Source organism: Gekko japonicus, unplaced genomic scaffold (assembly GCF_001447785.1).
Source record: "Gekko japonicus isolate JY-2015 unplaced genomic scaffold, Gekko_japonicus_V1.1 scaffold78, whole genome shotgun sequence".
In the NCBI taxonomy this organism is placed as follows: Eukaryota; Metazoa; Chordata; class Lepidosauria; order Squamata; family Gekkonidae; genus Gekko; species Gekko japonicus.
Window position 1 is genome coordinate 1,073,378 of NW_015165236.1, and position 19,180 is coordinate 1,092,557.

General features: G+C 51.6%; 1 protein-coding gene across 1 annotated transcript in view; it reads right to left on the minus strand.

Annotated features, from left to right (window-relative positions):
• Nucleotides 1-1,464: 1,464 nt before the first annotated feature.
• Nucleotides 1,465-19,180, minus strand: part of ZC3H7A (zinc finger CCCH-type containing 7A) — a 40,667-nt gene continuing 22,951 nt past the window's right edge. Inside the window, exons 14-22 of the mRNA XM_015409909.1 lie at nucleotides 18,236-18,333; nucleotides 16,475-16,656; nucleotides 15,749-15,825; nucleotides 12,496-12,629; nucleotides 9,897-10,002; nucleotides 8,239-8,347; nucleotides 6,610-6,743; nucleotides 6,069-6,232; nucleotides 1,465-1,642 (exon numbers count right to left, since the gene is read on the minus strand). Of these exons, the coding sequence (XP_015265395.1) occupies nucleotides 1,543-1,642; nucleotides 6,069-6,232; nucleotides 6,610-6,743; nucleotides 8,239-8,347; nucleotides 9,897-10,002; nucleotides 12,496-12,629; nucleotides 15,749-15,825; nucleotides 16,475-16,656; nucleotides 18,236-18,333 (1,104 nt within the window). The 3' untranslated portion in view covers nucleotides 1,465-1,542. The remainder of the gene's footprint in view (nucleotides 1,643-6,068; nucleotides 6,233-6,609; nucleotides 6,744-8,238; nucleotides 8,348-9,896; nucleotides 10,003-12,495; nucleotides 12,630-15,748; nucleotides 15,826-16,474; nucleotides 16,657-18,235; nucleotides 18,334-19,180) is intronic.

Below are 19,180 nucleotides of genomic sequence, written 5' to 3' on the forward strand. Positions count from 1 at the left end.
AAAGGGTGTGCTTTAGGTAGTGGTGCTTCTTCCTGCGGAAGCGGGTTTTTAAAAAAACAAGTTTAATTCTCCCAAAGGAAAATTTCAGTCACCTACTGGGAGCCAGTGTGGCGTACTGGGTCAGACTGACTAGAGTTCCGGGAGACAGGAGCTGTGGTGGCTCAAGTGGTTAAGACGCTGAACTGCAGGCTGTGGAAGGTCGGTAGTTCAGCAGTTCGAGACCCGGGTGCTGCATGACGGAGTGAGCTCCCGTCTCTAGTTCCAGCTCCTGCCAACCTAGCTGTTCGAAAGCAGGACATTGCAAGAAGATCAATAGGTACCACTTCGGTGGGAAGGGAACAGCGTTCCGTGCGCCTTGGTGTTTAGTCATGCCGGCCACATGACCACGGAAACGTCTTCGGACAGCGCTGGCTCTTCGGCTTGAAAACGGAGATGAGCACCACAGCCCTAGAGTCGGACTCGACTGGCTTTTGAGCAAGGGAACCTTTACCTTTAAACTACCTCACAGGATGGTTCTTGTGAGGACGCGGCCAGGCATACACGGATCAGGAGTCTGGCTCCTTGGAAGGGTACGTGGTCTCCGAGTCTGACCCAGCCGGTACTTTCCATGGCTGTTGCGCAAGTGTGTGCGCTCCTGGAGAAGTCTGAAGATATATTTGTAGGAAAGTGTTTTTTTTATGGAAAGTTAATTTTATTACAGGCAATATTGGTCCATACAATACACAATACTGACATACAAGTGGAATCGTTCAAAATCGTCATTTAAACAGCAAAGACCAAGAAAACAGAATTTTAACTACTTGATTCTCAAAAAAAGTTATATGTGTCTTTCTTCCAAGATCCATTTTTCCAGTAAGTTATATGGAAACATACAAAGAGAGAAAAAATACCCCATTCAACATATATTGCCGTTAAATGGTTATTTTGCTTAAAATCTTTTAAGAAAAAATCCATTTTTTAATTAATTAAGCAACCTACATAGACATAAATAGCAAACTTGTTTTTAAACAAATCCTCTCCGTTAAAACATCTGAAGAATTTTCAGCCATCGTTATACCGTTTTGAGCCCCAGAACACCTGGTTTTTGTGTATAAGCTGACCTTAAAAGGGTTTTTTTCCCCATAGTCAAAGGACCACCACGAGGCACTTCCTAGCCCTGACAACGCCACCCCCTCCTGTGACTTCCCACCTCTCTTCCACCCCACAGAAGGTGAAGAAGCACGTAAGACTTCGGACTTTTGCTTTATTATTAGTTCACCGTTCTGTTTTCATGAGAGCACAGACAGACGCACCGACTTTCCCCCTACACAATCTACTACAGTTTGTTCTTCAGGAGGGACAATACAGGCCAAGAAAAAGCAGAAAATCTGCAGCTTCTGTCTCATGCTTTTGATTACTGTCAAATTCTGATTTATGCTTCCATCGGGTAACGCGAATGCATCTGTTATAAGTGTTAGTTTAAATCTTTAAACAAAAAACTATATTTTCCAAAGTCATTATCGTTCGGAGCAATCAAGTGGTCTTTTCGGGCTTTGTTCAGCTTCATTCGTAGAACCTGCCTAGCTCTTCCCACTCCCGGAGCTCCGCAGGCCCGTGGGCAAATTTACAATTGTTTCCCTCCGCACAAGCGCCGGCCATATACCTGTTTCTCGAAAAAAGAACAAAGAACGAACAGAGTCATACATCTTCTAAGTGTGTAATGCAACCGAGAAAGTGCGTGTCGGGCGTGGGACTGAGGGGCCAGGACTCCACGTGGCCTTGGAATCTCAGGACGCACTGCGATACATGACCTTAAAGCACAGAAAGAGAGAGCTCCTGGAAGGGGCTGTAACGATATGAGCTTATGTTTGTATTTCTGTATAGTGGTGATGCTGCTTATGTGTGTCTCTAGCATGAATACCTATGCATTGTGTATTCAGGGATTGCTGTATGTTGTGTGTTGCTTTGTTCTGCATCTCATGCTTGCCTAGAAATAGGCTGGCCTGGGCCTGCCGTTGCACATACGGACCATGTGCGTCCCTGGAATGTATCCCATGACTCTGTGGGATGGAGAAGACACCGCGCCATTGCACCCACTTGGAGAGCTATGGAAAATCCCCAGCGAACCCCGGCATTCTTGGAATGGAAAGAGCAAGTGACCCTACTCCCTTAATCTGGTTTGGAGATCTAAAGACAATAGCGTTTATGGCTTTGGAGCAGGAACCAGATCTGCAAATCAAGAGGTGTCCATGGGAACGGAAGATTCACACCTTGCCAAAAGGCACCTTTGATGTAGGAGTAGGATCTACATATTGCCACCACCCCTTAGGAGAGCGTCATCCCCTCGTCACCCCCTCTTCATCCAGTAGTGATAGTTTAGAGGACGGGTTTGATAGTTTATGGCTGGATAGCACATGCCCCAAAAAGAGTTTATTTAAGGAGAAACTCTCCTTTGTCTCTCTGGTTAACCCACCCTCCCCATAGCAGTGCACTAAGGTGCTACAAGTGACTCTACTACCTAAGTTCTCCGGAGTCGCGACCCAGAGAGCTCACACGTGGTTTGGCTGGTCCTACCTGTGTGCCTTGGAGTTCACAAGCTGCTGCATTTCGGCTGCCCAGCGTTCCAAGGAGGAGAGTTCTTCCTCAGCTGGACCTCAGATGAGTATAGCCGTGCCCCATTGTGTCATCCCCATTTTGATGCTTTTGTTATTTTCTATGCTGTAATTGTTCTAATGTACTATTGTAACTAAGGAGCTTGTATGAATTTGTATGATTCCGATTTTGTATGCCTGATGAAAAACCTTTAGTAAAGACAACATTTATTTAAGGACTAGCGTGTTGTCTCACTTCCTGGGATATAGCCGCCGCACAATGCAGGAAATTCACAGCTACCCTCCACCCCCCATTCATTCCCTCCCAGTGTCACATGCTCTATGCCCAGAGGAACGCAAAATCCTCCAAGACTCTGCGCCAGTCTGGGAGCAGATCACAATGTGCCTTCTACTGAGCTCTCACTCTAGCTGTAGACATTCTTCACATACTAGCCATGGCGACTGAGGGGAACCTCCACATTCAAAGGCACTAAGCGCCTGAATCCCAGAGCCAGGAGGCAGCATCAGGGGAAGGCTTCGGCCTCTCTGATCTGTCGTTGGCCCTCCAGAGGAACTGGCTGGCCCCTGTGTGAGACGGGAGGCTGGTCTGATCCAGCAGGGCTCTTCTGATGATCTTATGAAGGCCTCAGCCTCTATGCCCTATTGCTGGCCCTTCAGAGGAACTGGATGACCACTGTGTGAGACAGGATGGTGGACTAGATGGACCTTCACTGGTCTGATCCAGCAGGAGAGCACCATCTTATGTTCTTATGAAGGCCTCGGCCTCTATGTCCTGTTTGTTGGCCCTCTAGAGGAACTGGCTGGCCCCTGTGTGAGACGGGATGCTGGACTAGATGGACCTTCACTGGTCTGATCCAGCAGGGCTCTTCTTATGTGCTTCTCAGGGGAAGGCCTCGGCCTCTCTGCCCTGCTGTTGGCCCTCCAGAGGAACTGGCTGGCCCCTGTGTGAGACGGGATGCTGGACTAGAGTGACCCTCACTGGTCTGATCCAGCAGGGCTCTTCTGATGATCTTATGAAGGCCTCAGCCTCTATGCCCTATTGCTGGCCCTTCAGAGGAACTGGATGACCACTGTGTGAGACAGGATGGTGGACTAGATGGACCTTCACTGGTCTGATCCAGCAGGAGAGCACCATCTTATGTTCTTATGAAGGCCTCGGCCTCTATGTCCTGTTTGTTGGCCCTCTAGAGGAACTGGCTGGCCCCTGTGTGAGACGGGATGCTGGACTAGATGGACCTTCACTGGTCTGATCCAGCAGGGCTCTTCTGAGGTTCTTATAATGGACTGGGTGTGTGTGTGTGCATGGGGGGGGTGAGGTCCTATTTGCCCTTTGTCAGAAATGTGGGTCAAGGCATGTTCCTTTATTTTAAATGGTTTTCTTTTAAAGTTATCATGATCTGTCTCAATGGCTGCCCGCAGGCTGAATGGCAGTGTACAAGTACCCTAAATAACAGAGGACCATACAGAGCCTATGGATTTTTTAAAAAAGAATTTAAATGTTGACCAAACGTCTGGGAGGTGGGGCAGCCTTGGTTGTTTTCCACCCTTGCCATGAGAACCAACAAAACAGATGACTTGTCGCCTACTAGTAGGCAACTGCAAGGAAACACATTAAAATGAGGAGGGCATGTATCGGTCACCCTTCATCACTCAGAATGTTTCCGTCGCACTACTCAGTCAGCCGCATTCCCAACTGCGGTCTCTCCAGTCCACCCACACTGCTTGCAGTTATGAAAAACGAGACGTTTCCCCCACAGGGGATGCTTTGCCTCAAAGCAGGAGTCTAGACTGTGGGTGAACTGGTTCATAAAGGTGTAGGCCCGCTGTGCTCAGAACTGCATGCTGCCTACTGGAGTCCAGGAGCACCTTAGTGGCCAAAAAGAATTCCAAGGCGTACACCCATGAGAGTCAAAGCTCCTGGGACCTTTCTCACTCTCAAAATCTTACACCCTGAAACTCTTGTTGGCCACTGAGGTGCCCTGGACTACATAAGAACGTAAGAGGAGCCAATGTTGGATCAGGCCAATGGCCCATCCAGTCCAACACTCTGTGTCACACAGGGGCCAAAAATACCAGGTGCCCTCAGGAGGTCCAGCAGTGGGGCCAGGACACTAGGAGCTCTCCCACTGTGCCCCCCCCAAAGCACCAAGAAGACAGAGCATCCCTTGCCCCGGACTGAGAGTTCCTATCTGTACCTTGTGGCTAAGAGCTGCTGATGGACCTCTGCTCCATATTAAGAACATAAGAGAAGCCAATGTTGGATCAGGCCAGTGGCCCATCCAGTCCAACACTCTGTGTCACACAGTGGCCACAAATACCAGGTGCCATCAGGAGGTCCCCCAGCGGGGCCAGAACTCCAGAAGCCCTCCCTCTGTTGCCCCCCCCCCAAGTCCCAAGAATGCAGAGCACAACTGCCCCAGATGTAAAAACTTAAGCCCTCTTGGATCAGGCCAGTGGCCCCTCCAGTCCAACACTCATTGTGTCACACAGTGGCCAGAAATACCAGGTGCCCTCAGGAGGTCCACCAGCGGGGCCAGAACTCCAGAAGCCCTCCCTCTGTTGCCCCCCCCCCAAGTCCCAAGAATGCAGAGCATCACTGCCCCAGATGTAAAAACATAAGCCCTGTTGGATCAGGCCAGTGGCCCCTCCAGTCCAACACTCATTGTGTCACACAGTGGCCAGAAATACCAGGTGCCATCAGGAGGTCCACCAGCAGGGCCAGAACTCCAGAAGCCCTCCCTCTGTTGTTCCCCCCAAGTCCCAAGAATGCAGAGCATCGCTGTCCCAGACATAAGAACACAAGAGAAACCATGCTAGATCTGGCCAGTGGCCCATCCAGTCCCACACACTGTGTCACCCAGTGGCCAAAACCCAGGTGCCATCAGGAGGTCCAGCAGCGGGGCCAGAACTCCAGAAGCTCTCCCACTGTGAGCCCCCAAGCACCAAGAAGACAGAACATCACTGCCCCAGACAGAGTGTTCCATCTATAGCTTGTGCTCCAGATGTTTATCCAACCCACTCTTGACCTGTCCATGCTTGTAGCCGCCGCCACCTCCTGTGGCAGTGAACTCCACATGTTAATTACTCTTTGGGTGAAGAAGGACTTCCTTTTATCCATTCTAAGCCCACCACTCCTAATTTCACGGAGGGCCCACAAGTTCTTGCATTGTGGGAAAGGGAGAAAGGTATTTCTTTCTCTGCCTTCTCTGTCCCATGCATAATTTTGTAAACCTCTAACATGTCACCCGCTCAGCCGGCATTTCTCCAAGCTGAAGAGCCCTCGCCTCTTGAACGTTTCTTCATCGGGAAAGCGTTCCACGCCCTTAATCATTTCGGCAGCCCTTTTCTGCACCTTCTCCGATCCCCCTGGACCCCAGTCTAGCTGTCCTCCTGCAGCCCTACACGGCCACCCTCCGCATGTTTACAGCGACCGCGACTGCAGACGAGCGAAATCCCGGGGAGCCCCAGGACACCCACCTGTCACAAAGACTGAAATATCCCGTTGGAAAACGATGCTGCCAGCAGTTCTGATCGTCCTCCGTATGGAATACTTTCTCCTTATGCTTTTCGGAGGCAATGTGGCCTTGCCACTGCTTCTCGCTGTTACAGTTCTTCCCACACATCCAGCAGTGGAAATCCACCTGGGGGGTGGGTGGGTTGCAAAACACCGGGATTAGCAGCTGCAGAAAGGCGGCGCGTCCCACCAGTCCCGCCGCCATCCGGGCAAGGCACGTGCCTTGCAAACTCAGCTCTTCCCTTACAGAACGAACCGTGGCCGAGAGTGGGTCACCGTGGCCAGGGCCCACTTCAGAAGGCGTGAAGCGTGTGCTCTCAGCTGGCACAGGGAGAAACCACGGTGGAGTAAAAAGAAAATAGGTATGGACCGGCAGACCGGTCTCTCAGGGCTCACGTCCCAACATCTGTCCCTGCCATTTCCCCAGGAATGGTGGCAGCAGTCCAAGCTGCGACAGGGAAGGATACGAGAACCCCGGAGAACGGCCGGCTCTCTGTGACTTACCGTAACTTCGGCATAATCGGTCGGCATGTGGATTTGCTTCCCGTTTTCCTTGTTGGTCTGAGCAGCAGGGTCCTCCCCCTTTTCCGGCTTCTGGCTCTTCAGCCACATCTCGTACAGCTGCTCCATATCTTGAACTAGGGGAGAGAGGGGGCGGAATAAGTCGGGGGCGGAATAAGTCGGGGGCAACTGAGTCGCGAGCACGCACACGGCAATAGCGCTGGCAAACATGGCCGGCAGCTTTTAACGAAGACAACAGAACCCTGGCAAGCAAACACCTGCTTTGAGAGCAATTCTCCCCTTTCACAGCCAGTTCCCAGAACCCCCGGGGTCTTAGGAGGGCTCCTCAGTTTACCGAACGCCGTGCCTGCAGGGGCAAGGAATGGAGGGTGCACGGCACAGATATCCGAGAACAGGAAACGCAGGGGTCCCGTAGCCCTGTACCGGGGTGGCCAAACTGGGGCTCGGGAGCCACATGGGGCGCTTTCGCACATATTGTGTGGCTCCCAGCAGGGCGGCTGGGGAAGCGGAATATTATGAGCAAACAAATAAATGTCACTGGACAAATTCTTCCCTTTCCCAGCCAATGTTCCCCTCCCTGCAGAGGCATGAGGTGGGGGGGAGCAGAGAAAAAAGAAGAAGAAGAAGAGATTGGATTTATGCCCCATGGCCCTTCACTACCCGAAGGTGTCTCAGAGCGGCTTACAAACTCCTTTCCCTTCCCCTCCCCACAACAGACACCCTGTGAGGCAGGTGGGGCTGAGAGACCTCTTGACAGAAACTGCTCTTTTTTTCAAGAACGGCTCTTATCAGAACTACGGCTTGCCCAAGGTCTTCCAGCAGGTGCAAGTGGAGGAGTGGGGAATCAAACCCGGTTCTCCCACATCAGAGTCCGCGCACTTAACCACGACACCAAACTGGCTCTCAAGAAACCAACTTCAACTTTAAATGCGTTTTAAAAGACTTCCCCTCCTCTGGCTGGCTTGGAGGAGGCATTTGTCTCTTGAAATCCCTTCTCCAAGACAAGCCAGCCGGGGGGGGGGGGGGGGTGCGTGCGTGAGCGAGCGAGCGAGTCACGTTGGCTGCTCTGCCTGCATTGGAGCGCGGGCGGGCGGGCCGCGGCGCTATTTCAGCACTTTCCTCCCTGCTGCAATCGATTCAGCAAAGCCTGAAGGGAGAGCGAGGCAACGTCCGCCGCAGTCTCCCGCCCCCCCCCGCCGCCGTTGCATCTTTACCCCCTTTTGTTTTTATTTCTTGGCAGTCTCATTTAACGTTAATAAAAAGACAAATCTGCATATTTTTCAATAAAAATGTGTGGGTTATATTCGTTCATGTCTTGCGGCTCTCAAACATCTGATGTGTGTCTCTACGGGGCTCTTATGTTCAGCAAGTTTGGCCACCCCTGCCCTGTACCTTTCACAGGGAATTAAACATTGAAGCGCTTCTGAACGCCAAGGCAGAGGGGGAAATCCTCAGAAGAAGTTTCACAGGAATGCGGTGTGTAGCCGTATCACCGCAGCAGAGCCGTACAATGCTCTTTTGGGTATTTTCCGGCCAGGCACAGAGCCGTCCCGTCCCGCCCCGCAGGGCTTGCCAGGGGCCTGAAAGCGCATCAGAAAGTCCTTTACTTACTACCGTTTTCCTTCATATAGGTCCACATCTCCCTCTCTTCAGGGCTGTGAGCGAAGGAGCAGTTCCCGACATACTGACATTTCTTGCCCGATGCAATATGATTGCACAGCTAAGGGAGACCGGGGAGAAAAAGGTGACCGGGTCAGACAAACGGCATCCCGGAGGAGCAGGAGGAGGAACCTGAAGACACGGCCTCTGTCCCATCGACAGAAGGAGACTTGCAGAGGAAGATAACTGGGCACCTCGAGATGTCAAGGAGAGTGTGCCGGACCCAGGGGTCCTTTCCTGCGGGAGTGCACAGGAGCGGAGCTCTGGCAGTAAAGAGCCCGGGGGGGGGGGGGGGCACGTGAAACAAGCCCCACCCCCTGCTCCCAGCAGCCCTCAGTCAGAGCAAGAAGCAGCCAGGTAAGTTGCAGAGCTCCCCCCGGCCCCCCGGTCCAAAACAGTCCAGTGGCACCTTTAAGACCAGGTTTTATTCAGGTACAAGCTCTCCCTCCTCTGCGAGGACAGATCTGCACATCCCCCACCCCCAATAGCTAGCAATCCAAAACAGTCCAGTGGAGCCTGAGCGGTGGGCATTGCCTTCTGACACACTTCCGGTGATGTCAGGTGGTGGGACATATGCAAATAAGGTATGCTAATGAGTTATGCTAATGAGCTCCTGCATCTTTTTTCCTACGAAATGACCCCTGGCTAGACCTTTTCAACCGTTGGCTCCAAGTGGCTGGGGCGACTCTCCCACCTCCGAGCCTAAACCTTTGCGCTCAATTGATCAACATCTTCTGGTTGTCCCTGGCCTGAAGGATGGCCGGCTGGCTCCAACTGGCCCCAGGGCCTTTCCTGCCCTGGCCCCAGCCCTGGTGGAACAAGGCCAGGGCCCTGCGGGATCTGTTACAATTCCGCAGGGCCTGTAAAACGGAGCTGTTCCACGGGGCTTTCAGCTGAGGCAGCAGGAGTCCAAATTTTCCGTTTCTTGGCCTCTCCTGCAGAGAGGCCGGGCCTCACAGTTAGCGGCTTGATGTCCGAGAACACCGCTTAGAAGGCTCCATACGAGCATCACTACCGAAACCACCTTCACTCTGGTGCTCTGGTCTTCTGGCACCAAAGTTTAAATTTTAACTTTCTGAATTTTGAATTTGATACTGTTATTGTCACGACTTTTATGTGACCCTGTAATTCGTCCTGAGCCCGCTCGCGGGGAGGGTGAGATATAAATCAAAGAAAACAAATAAATAAACCCGCCTCGCAGGGTTGTTGTGAAGGTAAAGGGGCACCCAGCCCCTACCTGTCTATCCCCCACACATCATCCCAAGCTCTTCAGATGAAAGGCAGGATGCGGTGGTAGTCCTGCGTGACTGCATTTTCTGTTGTACGGCTTCACTGATTTTAGAACAGCGAATGATTTGGGGGCGGTTTTGTACCTGGTCCTATAAGCCACTTCAAGGGCTTTATGGCGAAGAGGAGGAATATGCAATGCCTTCCAACCTGCACTCCAGCAACTGTTGTTTAAAACACTTCACCTTTTCTAATCGATGTTGGACAAAGAACAAATGCTGGTCTGTATGTTTCCCGTCCCTGAGAAGCCACATCACCCTCAAGGCTCAATCATCCCCCCCAAACAAAACAAAAAAAAGCCCTAATTTTAGAGTCACACTCACATCAAACTGCAAAGGCACTTGCTTCTTTGTGGGAAGGGGGCGAATTGTCATCCATTTCTTTCGCTCATTCGACATCACCAGCACCACCCGACGATCTTTGGTCCACCTGAAGGGAAAAGGTAAAGGTTTCCCTTGCTCGAGAGCCAGTCGAATCTGACTCTAGGGCAGCTGTGCTCATCTCCGTTTCCAAGCCGAAGAGCCAGCACTGTCCGAAGACGTTTCCGAGGTCACGTGGCCGGCATGACTAGACGTCGAGGTGCACGGAACGCTGTTACCTTCCCACCGAAGCGGTACCTGTTTATCTACTTGCAATTTATTGCTTTCGAACTGCTAGGCTGGCAGGAGCTGGGGCCGGAGACGGGAGCTCACTCCGTCATGTGGCACTCGGGTCTCGAACTGTTGAGCCGCCGACCTTCCGGTCTGCAGCTCAGCGTCTTAATCTCTGAGCCACCACGGCCCCCATCCGCCTGGAGGAGTCCGGGCCGAAAACCACACATCGTTCAAGATGCGCACAGCAGAAGGTCAGATTGGAAGGGATCTCATAACCAAAACAAACTCAAAGTTGCTCCCTGTAACCGACATTCTCAACCAACTGAGTAGAGGAACCGTCACGGGACAGATCAGCCGACCCCCCGGGGACTAACATCTCGGGACTCTCATTCAAAGACCAAAATTACAGAATCAACCGGTAAACGTAATTATGCAAATATAAATTTTCATACAATGTGAAAACAATTTATAAAAGGGCTACATACATAAATTTACCAAAGATTGCATATAAGAAGTAAGAGAATCACAAGAAGTTTAATTAACGAAGCTTCCGGCTTGTGTCTTCGTTTCAATTCTAGGCTTCCTCAGAAGTAAATTTTCCCATTCAACGACTTGCATTTAATGAGTGTCGTCTCTTTTATTCTCCAGTCATTTTCTTTGCTTGTCAAAGCTTATACTCCAAATAGGAAACAACAATCTTCATATCGGGCTCCAATCCAATCTACTCTGCACTAATGAGTGTTAGACTGTCTAGAATGCCTCCAGAAAATGACTAGAGAATAAAAGAGATGACACTCATTAAATGCAAGTTGTTGAATGGGAGAATTTACTTCTGAGGAAGCCTAGAATCGTGATTCTCTTACTTCTTATATGCAATCTTTGGTAAAGTTATGTATGTAGCACTTTTATAAATTGTTTTCACATTGTATAAGAATTTATATTTGCATAATTACGTTTCCCCGGTTGATTCTGTAATTTTGACCACTCACAATCTCATTCAAAAACAACATTTCCAGCTCATGAGGCTCGTCTATAAATGATGTCCTTCGCGTTGTCCAGATGTTCCATCGTTTTGGAGTGCAACAGTCCCCCCTCTTTCAAACATCTGGATTCAGCGGCTGCGCCGGAGAACTCTCATAAGGCCGGGAGACAGCCCGGCTGTCACACTCCCTAACCCAGGGGAGGTCCCCCACATTTCTTGACCCCGCAGGCACCTTTGGAATTCTGACACAGCATGGCGGGCAGTCTCAAAACGGCTCCACGCAAGATGGCTGCCACAGGAGGCGGAGCCAGCCACAAAATGGCCGCCACGGCTTCCCCTCAGGCATCCGGTGAAACTCCTTATGTTGCGGTAAAGCAACGTTTTTGATCTGATGTGTTAAATTTCTACCCCACCCTCCCGGCCAAGGGCGGCTGATGTAAAACAACATACAATATACAATACAGATCAACAGCAACGATTAAACAATTAACAATTCTAAAACCATTAAAGCCATAAAACATAATAAAGTGCTGGTGCCGGTGGTTGTGACTCAATTCTCTCCTCGCAATCGGCTCCTTGGGTCTTCTTACATCGTCTTAGGCGGCTGGCTCAGGCTGCCCTTAGAAATCCCAGGAGAAACAGGGCTCTCCAACCATGGCGGTGGCTCCAAAGGCCTGGCGGAAGAGCTCCATTCCACAGGCCCAGCGGAACTGCAAAAGGTCCCGCAGGGCCCTGATCTCCTCTGGGAGCTCGTTCCACCAGAGAGGAGCTGCCACCGAGAAAGCCCTGGCCCTGGTTGTCGTTAGCCTGGCCTCCTTGGGACTCGGGAGGGCCAGCCGATTCGGGGTCCCCGATCGCAGCGCTCTCTGGAGGACATGTGGGGCAAGGCGGTCACTCAGGTATGTAGGTCCCTGGCCCTAAAGGGCTGTAAAGGTAAGAACCAGCACCTTGAAACGAATCCGGTATGCTATCGGCAGCCAGTGCAATGCCTTCAGCACAAGGCTGGGTGTGCTCCCGAATGGGAGCTGCAGCTTCCGGATTGGAGACAAGGGAAATACGGACAGTCAATCAAATCTCCAGTAACTAATCGGAAAGCTTTGCCAGGCAAAAGCCCCGCCTACTTTCTAAAAACACTTGGCGGGCACCAAAAAAGTCAGCGGGCAGCCTGGCGGCACCCACGGGCCCATCTCGGGGACCCCTGCCCTACCCAGACAAGACGTTTCCACACACGCAAGGCACACGTTCTAACCGAGCACCCCCCTGCTGCCCTCTGGAAGAGCCACGGGTGATCTAAATGTGTGTGTATAGAAGCCATCTTGAGAGACGGACTGGAAAAGCGTTACTCACGGATGCCTCGCTTTTGCGCTACAGTATTTCTTGTTCTTGTCCGGCTCACTAACTTGCCCGTTTCTCCAGCACTGGGCGCAGACAAACTTCATTTTCAAATTAAGGGAGCCGTGCTTCGCTTGGTTGTTGATAATCTTGGGAGTCATGAGACAGACAGAGAGAGAGAGAGAGAAAATATTTTAGCGCTGCTGCACACCCGGAGTATCTAAGAGAAGAGACCAGTGTTCCCTCTGAGCTGAGTTAGTGTGAGCTAGCTCACACGTTTTTGTCTCCGCTCAGGAAGGATGGGGCTCCAGAGCACATTAATTGATGCAGCAGCCAAATCGCTCGCTCACAACTTCAATGCTGGTAGCTCACAAAGTAGGATTTTTGCTCACAAGACTCCACAGCTTAGAGCAGTGATGGCAAACCTTTTAGAGACCGAGTGCCCAAACTGCGACCCAAAACCCACTTATTCATCACAAAGTGATTTAACCTGAATACTGAGGTTTTATTTTAGAAAAAACAACTCATACCTTAACTTAAGATGATCCAAACAAAGTAAGGAACGCAATCCCAAATGCTTCCATTGACTTAAAATTATTTGGCAGAGAATTCCACACTTTAATGGTCTGGGCCTGGCTGGGGTGATGGCACGCGTGCCCACAGAGAGGGCTCTGAGTGCCACCTCTGGCACCCGTGCCATAGGTTCGCCACCACTGGCTTAGAGGGAGCATTGGGAAGAGACCCAGCTTTCCTAGAAGGGCCCAAAGAAATTTCAGGCAACTGGGTTTAGCTTGACGCGGTATATACTTTTCAGTAAGTTTATGAAGGGCGGTCAGGTGGCCTGGGCTCCTTTTGCACCTGAACGCGTTTCAGTGGCTGACATCGATGCCATCCTGCAACGCGAAAGGAAAACCACCATCTGCACAACTCCCCCCCCCCCGTGCGACATGAGTTTGTCTCATGCATGGCAGCGACTCAGGCCGCACGGCAACCAAGAGCCATTTCAGACGTCGCTAGAAGACACAGCGTGAGCACTGCTGTTCCGAGTTTAGATGCCTCACGGATTATCCCGTTAGCAAAGAATGAAGTCGGAAGCCAGGCTACAAGGGTGTCGATGTGACAGAGGCGGCCACGTATTTCGGGTCAGAATTCCACACTTCCAAATGCTGCACCCCCTATTGCTCCTTTCATCCCTAGCTAGGGTTGCCAATCCCCAGTTGGAGGAGGAGGAGATTGGATTTATAGCCCCCCCTTCACTCAGAGCGGCTTACAGGCTCCTTTTCCCTTCCCCTCCCCACAACACCCTGTGAGGCTGGTGGGGCTGAGAGAGCTCTGACAGAAACTGCTCTTGTTCAAGGACAGCTGTGCCAGAGCTTGTGACTGACCCAAGGTCACATCAGCAGGTGCAAGTGGAGGAGTGGGGAATCAACCCCGGTTCTCCCAGATTAGAGTCCGCGCACTTAAACACTACACCAAGCTGGCTCTCAAACAGTGTGGGGCAGGGGATCCCCCAGTTTGGAGCCCCCCCCCCGCTTCAGGGCTATCAGAAAGTTGCTGGGCACTCCACTATCCCCCATGGAGACCAGTCCCCATAGGGTATAATGGAAAATCAATCCATGGCTCTGGGGCCCCCCCGTTTTTTGAGTGAGAGGCACCAAATTTTCCGCATAGCTGCTGGTGCCTCTCCTCAAAAAGACACCCCCAAGTTTCAAAAGACTGGAGCCAGTGTTCCCTCGAAGCTGAGTTGGTGTGAGCTAGCTCACAGCTTTTTAGCCTCCGGCTCACACATTTTCGTCTTGGCTCAGGAAGGGATGGCTCCAGAGCAAACAATTTTGATGCCAGTGGTTCGCAAAGTAGAATTTTTGCTCACAGGACCCCACACCTTAGAGGGAGCGTTGGACTGGACCACGGAGCCGTAGTTCCGACAAGAGCTGCCCTTGAAAAAGAGCAGTTCCTGTCAAGAGCTCTCTCAGCCCCACCAACCTCACAGGGTGTCTGTTGTGGGGAGGGGGGAGGGGAAGGAGTTTGTGAGCCGCTCTGAGACTCCTTTGGGTAGTGAAGGGCGGTGAATAAATCCAGTCTCTTCTTCTTCTTCTTCTATGATCCCCAAAAGAAGGTGCCCCCGTCCTCTGTTATTTCCAACGGAGGGAAGCACTTAAAAGGAACGCAGTCCCTTTAAATTTGACGGCCGCTCACCGAGAACTTGCTTCGGCGTTCCCTCTCCTGGAGCCTTCTGGTAAGTCCCCCACCGGCTGGTCAGCCTCACCTGGCAACCCCTAACCTCAACCCACCATTGTACAGCGGAGTGCAAGGACCCTGCCCTTTTCAGGGCAGAGTGTCAGTGTCCCCCTAGCCTCACTTATCCCCCCTTCTGAGTCCAGGGAAGTCAACGGGCTGAGGAAGGGTGTGATTTTGCGAGGACCGCACTCTAGGTCCCCGTGGCTAGTCTGCAGTGCTGGTAGCCCTGTAGCCTCCTGCTAGAGTTTCGGGGCAGGGGGGCAGAGCGTGAGCTGATGTGGGCCTCCAGCAATGCCAACGTAATTTTTGTTCCGCCCCAACTTTAGAAGTCGGAAAGGGTTCCGTAGTAAAACGGTGACGCTCGGGAGGCGATATGAGAGAGATGATCAGCGGGCGACAGCAGCTCAGAGCCGGAGCCTCAGGACAGTCATCGAAAGCATTAACTCTTCCTTTTTTAAAAAAGGGCTCCAGAGTTCAAGGAACTTTTAGGACGCCCGGCACACTCTCCCATACTCCCCCCCCCTGTGTTCCCTCTAAGCTGAGTTAGTGTGAGCGAGCTCACAGTTTTTTAGCCTCCGTCGAACACATTTTTGTCTCAGCTCAGGAAGGATGGGGCTCCAGAGCAAACTGATTTATGCAGGAGCCAAACTGCTCGCTCACAACTTTAATGCCAATAGCTCACAAAGTAGAATTTTTGCTCACAAGACTCCGCAGCTTAGAGGGAACATTGCTTGCAACCCTTCCCCCTCAGGAGGCCGGGGAGCAATTGCTCCCTCTGAGCTGTGGAGTCTTGTGAGCAAAAATCCTACCGTACTCACGCCGTTCTCTCCTCCATTTTATCCTCACCACCACCCTGCAAGGTAGGTTAGGCGGAGAGCATGTGACTGGCCCAAGGTCCCCTGGCTGCGCGTCCGATCCTCGCCCGGCCCTCGATAACCCCCAATTCGCACTTCGGGTCAACACCAGTTTCGTTTCACAGAGCAACGAGTTCACACACTCCCAAGGAAACCACTGGCAAAGTCAAAAATACCTGGGCGCCAAGGGCATTCGACTCCATATTCTGCCAATATTTTTTGGACTCTTGCACAATAGCCTCGTGAGAAATACCTGCGGTGAGGGAGACGCAAAGGACAGCTGTGACATTTCTGACTCTTGCCTTAACTGCTCCCCCGCCCCTCCAGTACTTTCATTTCTTGAAACAATGCCCCAAACTGGTGATTTAACATTTAAACACGCCTTACGATAAACTTGCTAAATGATACGGAAAACCCTTTCACGAATGGGGCGGTCTACAAGAAGTTCACAGATATTGCACAGGGGTTGACTGTGTGGAAAAGCAAAGGAAAAATGCGAACTCCAGGAAGGGTGACATCTCAGGTTAGGGCCTTTCGAGTGCATCTGAAAACGGGCAGTCGTCTTTTGTAAAAAGACCCAGCACCAGGAGTTCTGAGAGTCCGCCAGGGCAGACGCCTCTGATACAGTTTCCTGTGTGCTGGAAATGTCACGAATCACAAGGACGTGATAAGGACAAATGTCTAAAAGGCAAGACCGGTAAGGATACAGATTCCACTCTCTCTCAAAGGGCGTCATTCAAGGACAATTAGTTTAAAGGATTTCCCCGCTGCTGCTGGGGTTCCGAGCCAAAAGCCCTCTCCTCAGTTCCAGAGATGTTAGGACACACGTCACAATTTTAAAAAATGCACTCTGCACATGCCCGGAGGCACTTTTTAAAGCACCGTTCCTACCCTTGACCCACCTGTCTCGTTCTGCATTATCCACACTTTGAGCTCGACGAGACTGTGAGCGTAGAAACATTCGTCGTCCCTGGAACAGCCATACCGAACTTCGTGCCTGCACAGATCCAGCTGACACTGACTGTGGAAAGGTCGGATCTTGGAATACTTTACCGTAGTCTCTCGCAAGATGTGGACAAGGCACCTTGGGTTTTTTTTAAAAAAAGGTCAAGCGTGAGTAAAGGGAAGGCTCTAAAAGGTAACTTCAAAGTCTGCGCTTCGTTGAGGTTGTCAGGCCGGGCGGACAGCTCCGCGCTATCCACATTTGTGCCTTGTTACTTTAAAAACACCGACTGCAAGTCAGATGCGTAAAACAAACCAGAACTGTTAGAAATGGCTTTAGAAGCTCTGTATTATTTTTTTTATTATTATTTTTTAACCCTAACCACCTCCGAATGTTTCTTGCCTTCAAAACCCTACGGGGTCACCGTCACTCAGCTACAGCTTGACCACGCTTTCCATCCCCGCTGCGCCAGGCTCTCTCTCATGCCAAACCCGGCACAAGCGCTCTTTTGCTGCAATGCATTCAACGCCTCAAAAGGGTACCACTGTGCGGCTGTCAGTGTTCCCTCTAAGCTGAGTGAGTGTGAGCCGGCTCACAGTCTTTTAGCCTCTGGCTCACCCATTTTCGCCTTCGCTCAGGAAGGAAGGGGCTCCGGAGCAAACTTAATTGATGCAGGAGCCGAACCGCTCGCTCACAACTTGAATGCCCGGAGCTCACAAAAGTAGAATTTTTGCTCACAAGACTCCACGGCTGAGAGGGAGCGTTGGCTGCTGTGCCCACAAATGTGGATTTCTGAGGGCAGCTCCCCGAAGGGCAACCCAGCCATCTCACGGCGTGTGAGATTTGAGCTGCAACGGCAAACAGGCCCGTAGCCAGGATTTTTAAATGGGGGGGGCTTTAATAAGTCAGGAGGCACCCCGCACACGCACGCACCCACGCACACACAGAAGGGAGCCCCACAAAGAAAATAAAAAAATTGGAAGTTAGGGGGCCCCCTCAGTCTCGTGCCTTGAAAACCCGACAGGGTTGCCGTTAAGTCAGCTGCGACTCAATACTCCTTCCCGCCACTGTTCCCCAATTCACAGCTCCACTTCTCCCCCCCCACCCAAAAAAAAGCCAGCTCTGCCACTCGGTCTTTACTGTATTTGTCCAATGCTTGTTTTCCACCTGCCGCAACGGCCATTTCCGGCTGCCGACACAGTTTTGCCCGTTTGCATTTCGAGACTGCCATGCCGCCCTCTCAGGATCTCGCAGAGGTGGGGGAAGGAAAGTGTGACTAAGGTACGCCTTCTCTTATTAGACGGCATGTGGCAGTGAAGGGATTCTACAAGGTTTAATTTCTCACTCTTCTGATGGACAAGTATGCTCAGTTGGCTGGTGGAAGTCCCCTAATGAAGTAAAGTCACTATGAAGGGGGGGGGGGGTGTTTAGGGTTAACCGAACTCTGCACCCGCATTAAATGCGAACACGTGGTGTATGGCCCGACATACGGCCCTGGCCACTGGATTTGCACGCCCATTTGAGCTTCTAGGTCCTGCTGTTTAGATGGTATTACACCACAGAAGCACTGAGAGGTCTCCCTCGTTCTTATGCCTCGGGGACCCTCACACTGACACTAGAGCTAGAATAATCCACTAGTAAACAGGTGCCAAGACTGCAACTAGAACACAAACCTATCTGTGATTGCTGCCACTTTTAAAACTGAAGGCTTTGGACCTACTTGTTGTCTTCGAAGTCGTGCATAGCAGGATGGGAACAAGACGCGGAGTTATCTTTATTCCTTTTGCTGATTATTCTGGGTTTATGTTCAAAACATTTCTGAAACACAAAACGGAAAACGTTTCAGAACAGGGGAAACTCCTGGCTGCCACACCGCAGGGGGCCCCCAACCCTTTTGAGCCTGCAGGGACCTTTGACATTCTGACACGGCACGGCGGGGGCGAGCACAAACTGGCTGCCACAAAATGCGGGAGGTGGAGTCAGTGCTGGTGCCGTCGTGGTGGAGGCCGCCGAAGCAACATTCTAAAAAATCTGTACAGCTCATCAAATCTCCCGTGGCCAATCAGAAGCCTGGCTGGGCAAAAGCCCCACCCGGCTCAGCTCATTTTCTAAAAACACTTGGTGGGGGCCACAAAAGCTGTTGGCAGGAGCTATGGCATCCCTGTGCACCACACTGGTGACCCCTGGCGCAGTGGATCTGTCCCATCGGATGAAGGAGGAGGAGGAGACTGCATTTATAGCCCTGGCCCTTCACTCGGAGTCTCAGAGTGGCTGACAAACTCCTTTCCCTTCCCCTCCCCACAACAGACACCCTGGGAGGCAGGCGGGGCTGAGAGAGCTCTTTCCAGAACTCCTCCTTCAAGAACAGCTCTGAGATAACTTGTGACTGACCCAAGGTCACACCAGCAGCTGCAAGTGGAGGAGTGGGGAATCAAACCCGGTTCTCCCAGATCAGAGTCCGCGCACTGAACCACGACACCAAACTGGGTCTCACGCCAAACGTTTTAGAACAGGAAAAAAAGCTCTATTTTGCATCCGGCACAGGAAACAACCTAGACACTCCGGAGAAGATAATCTAACTGTGGAAAGAAGCTCCCTGTGGACTGGTCAGCATCCTCCCCCCCCCCCCCCCAACCCCATGAAACTCCCCCCAAGGGTTCACCTA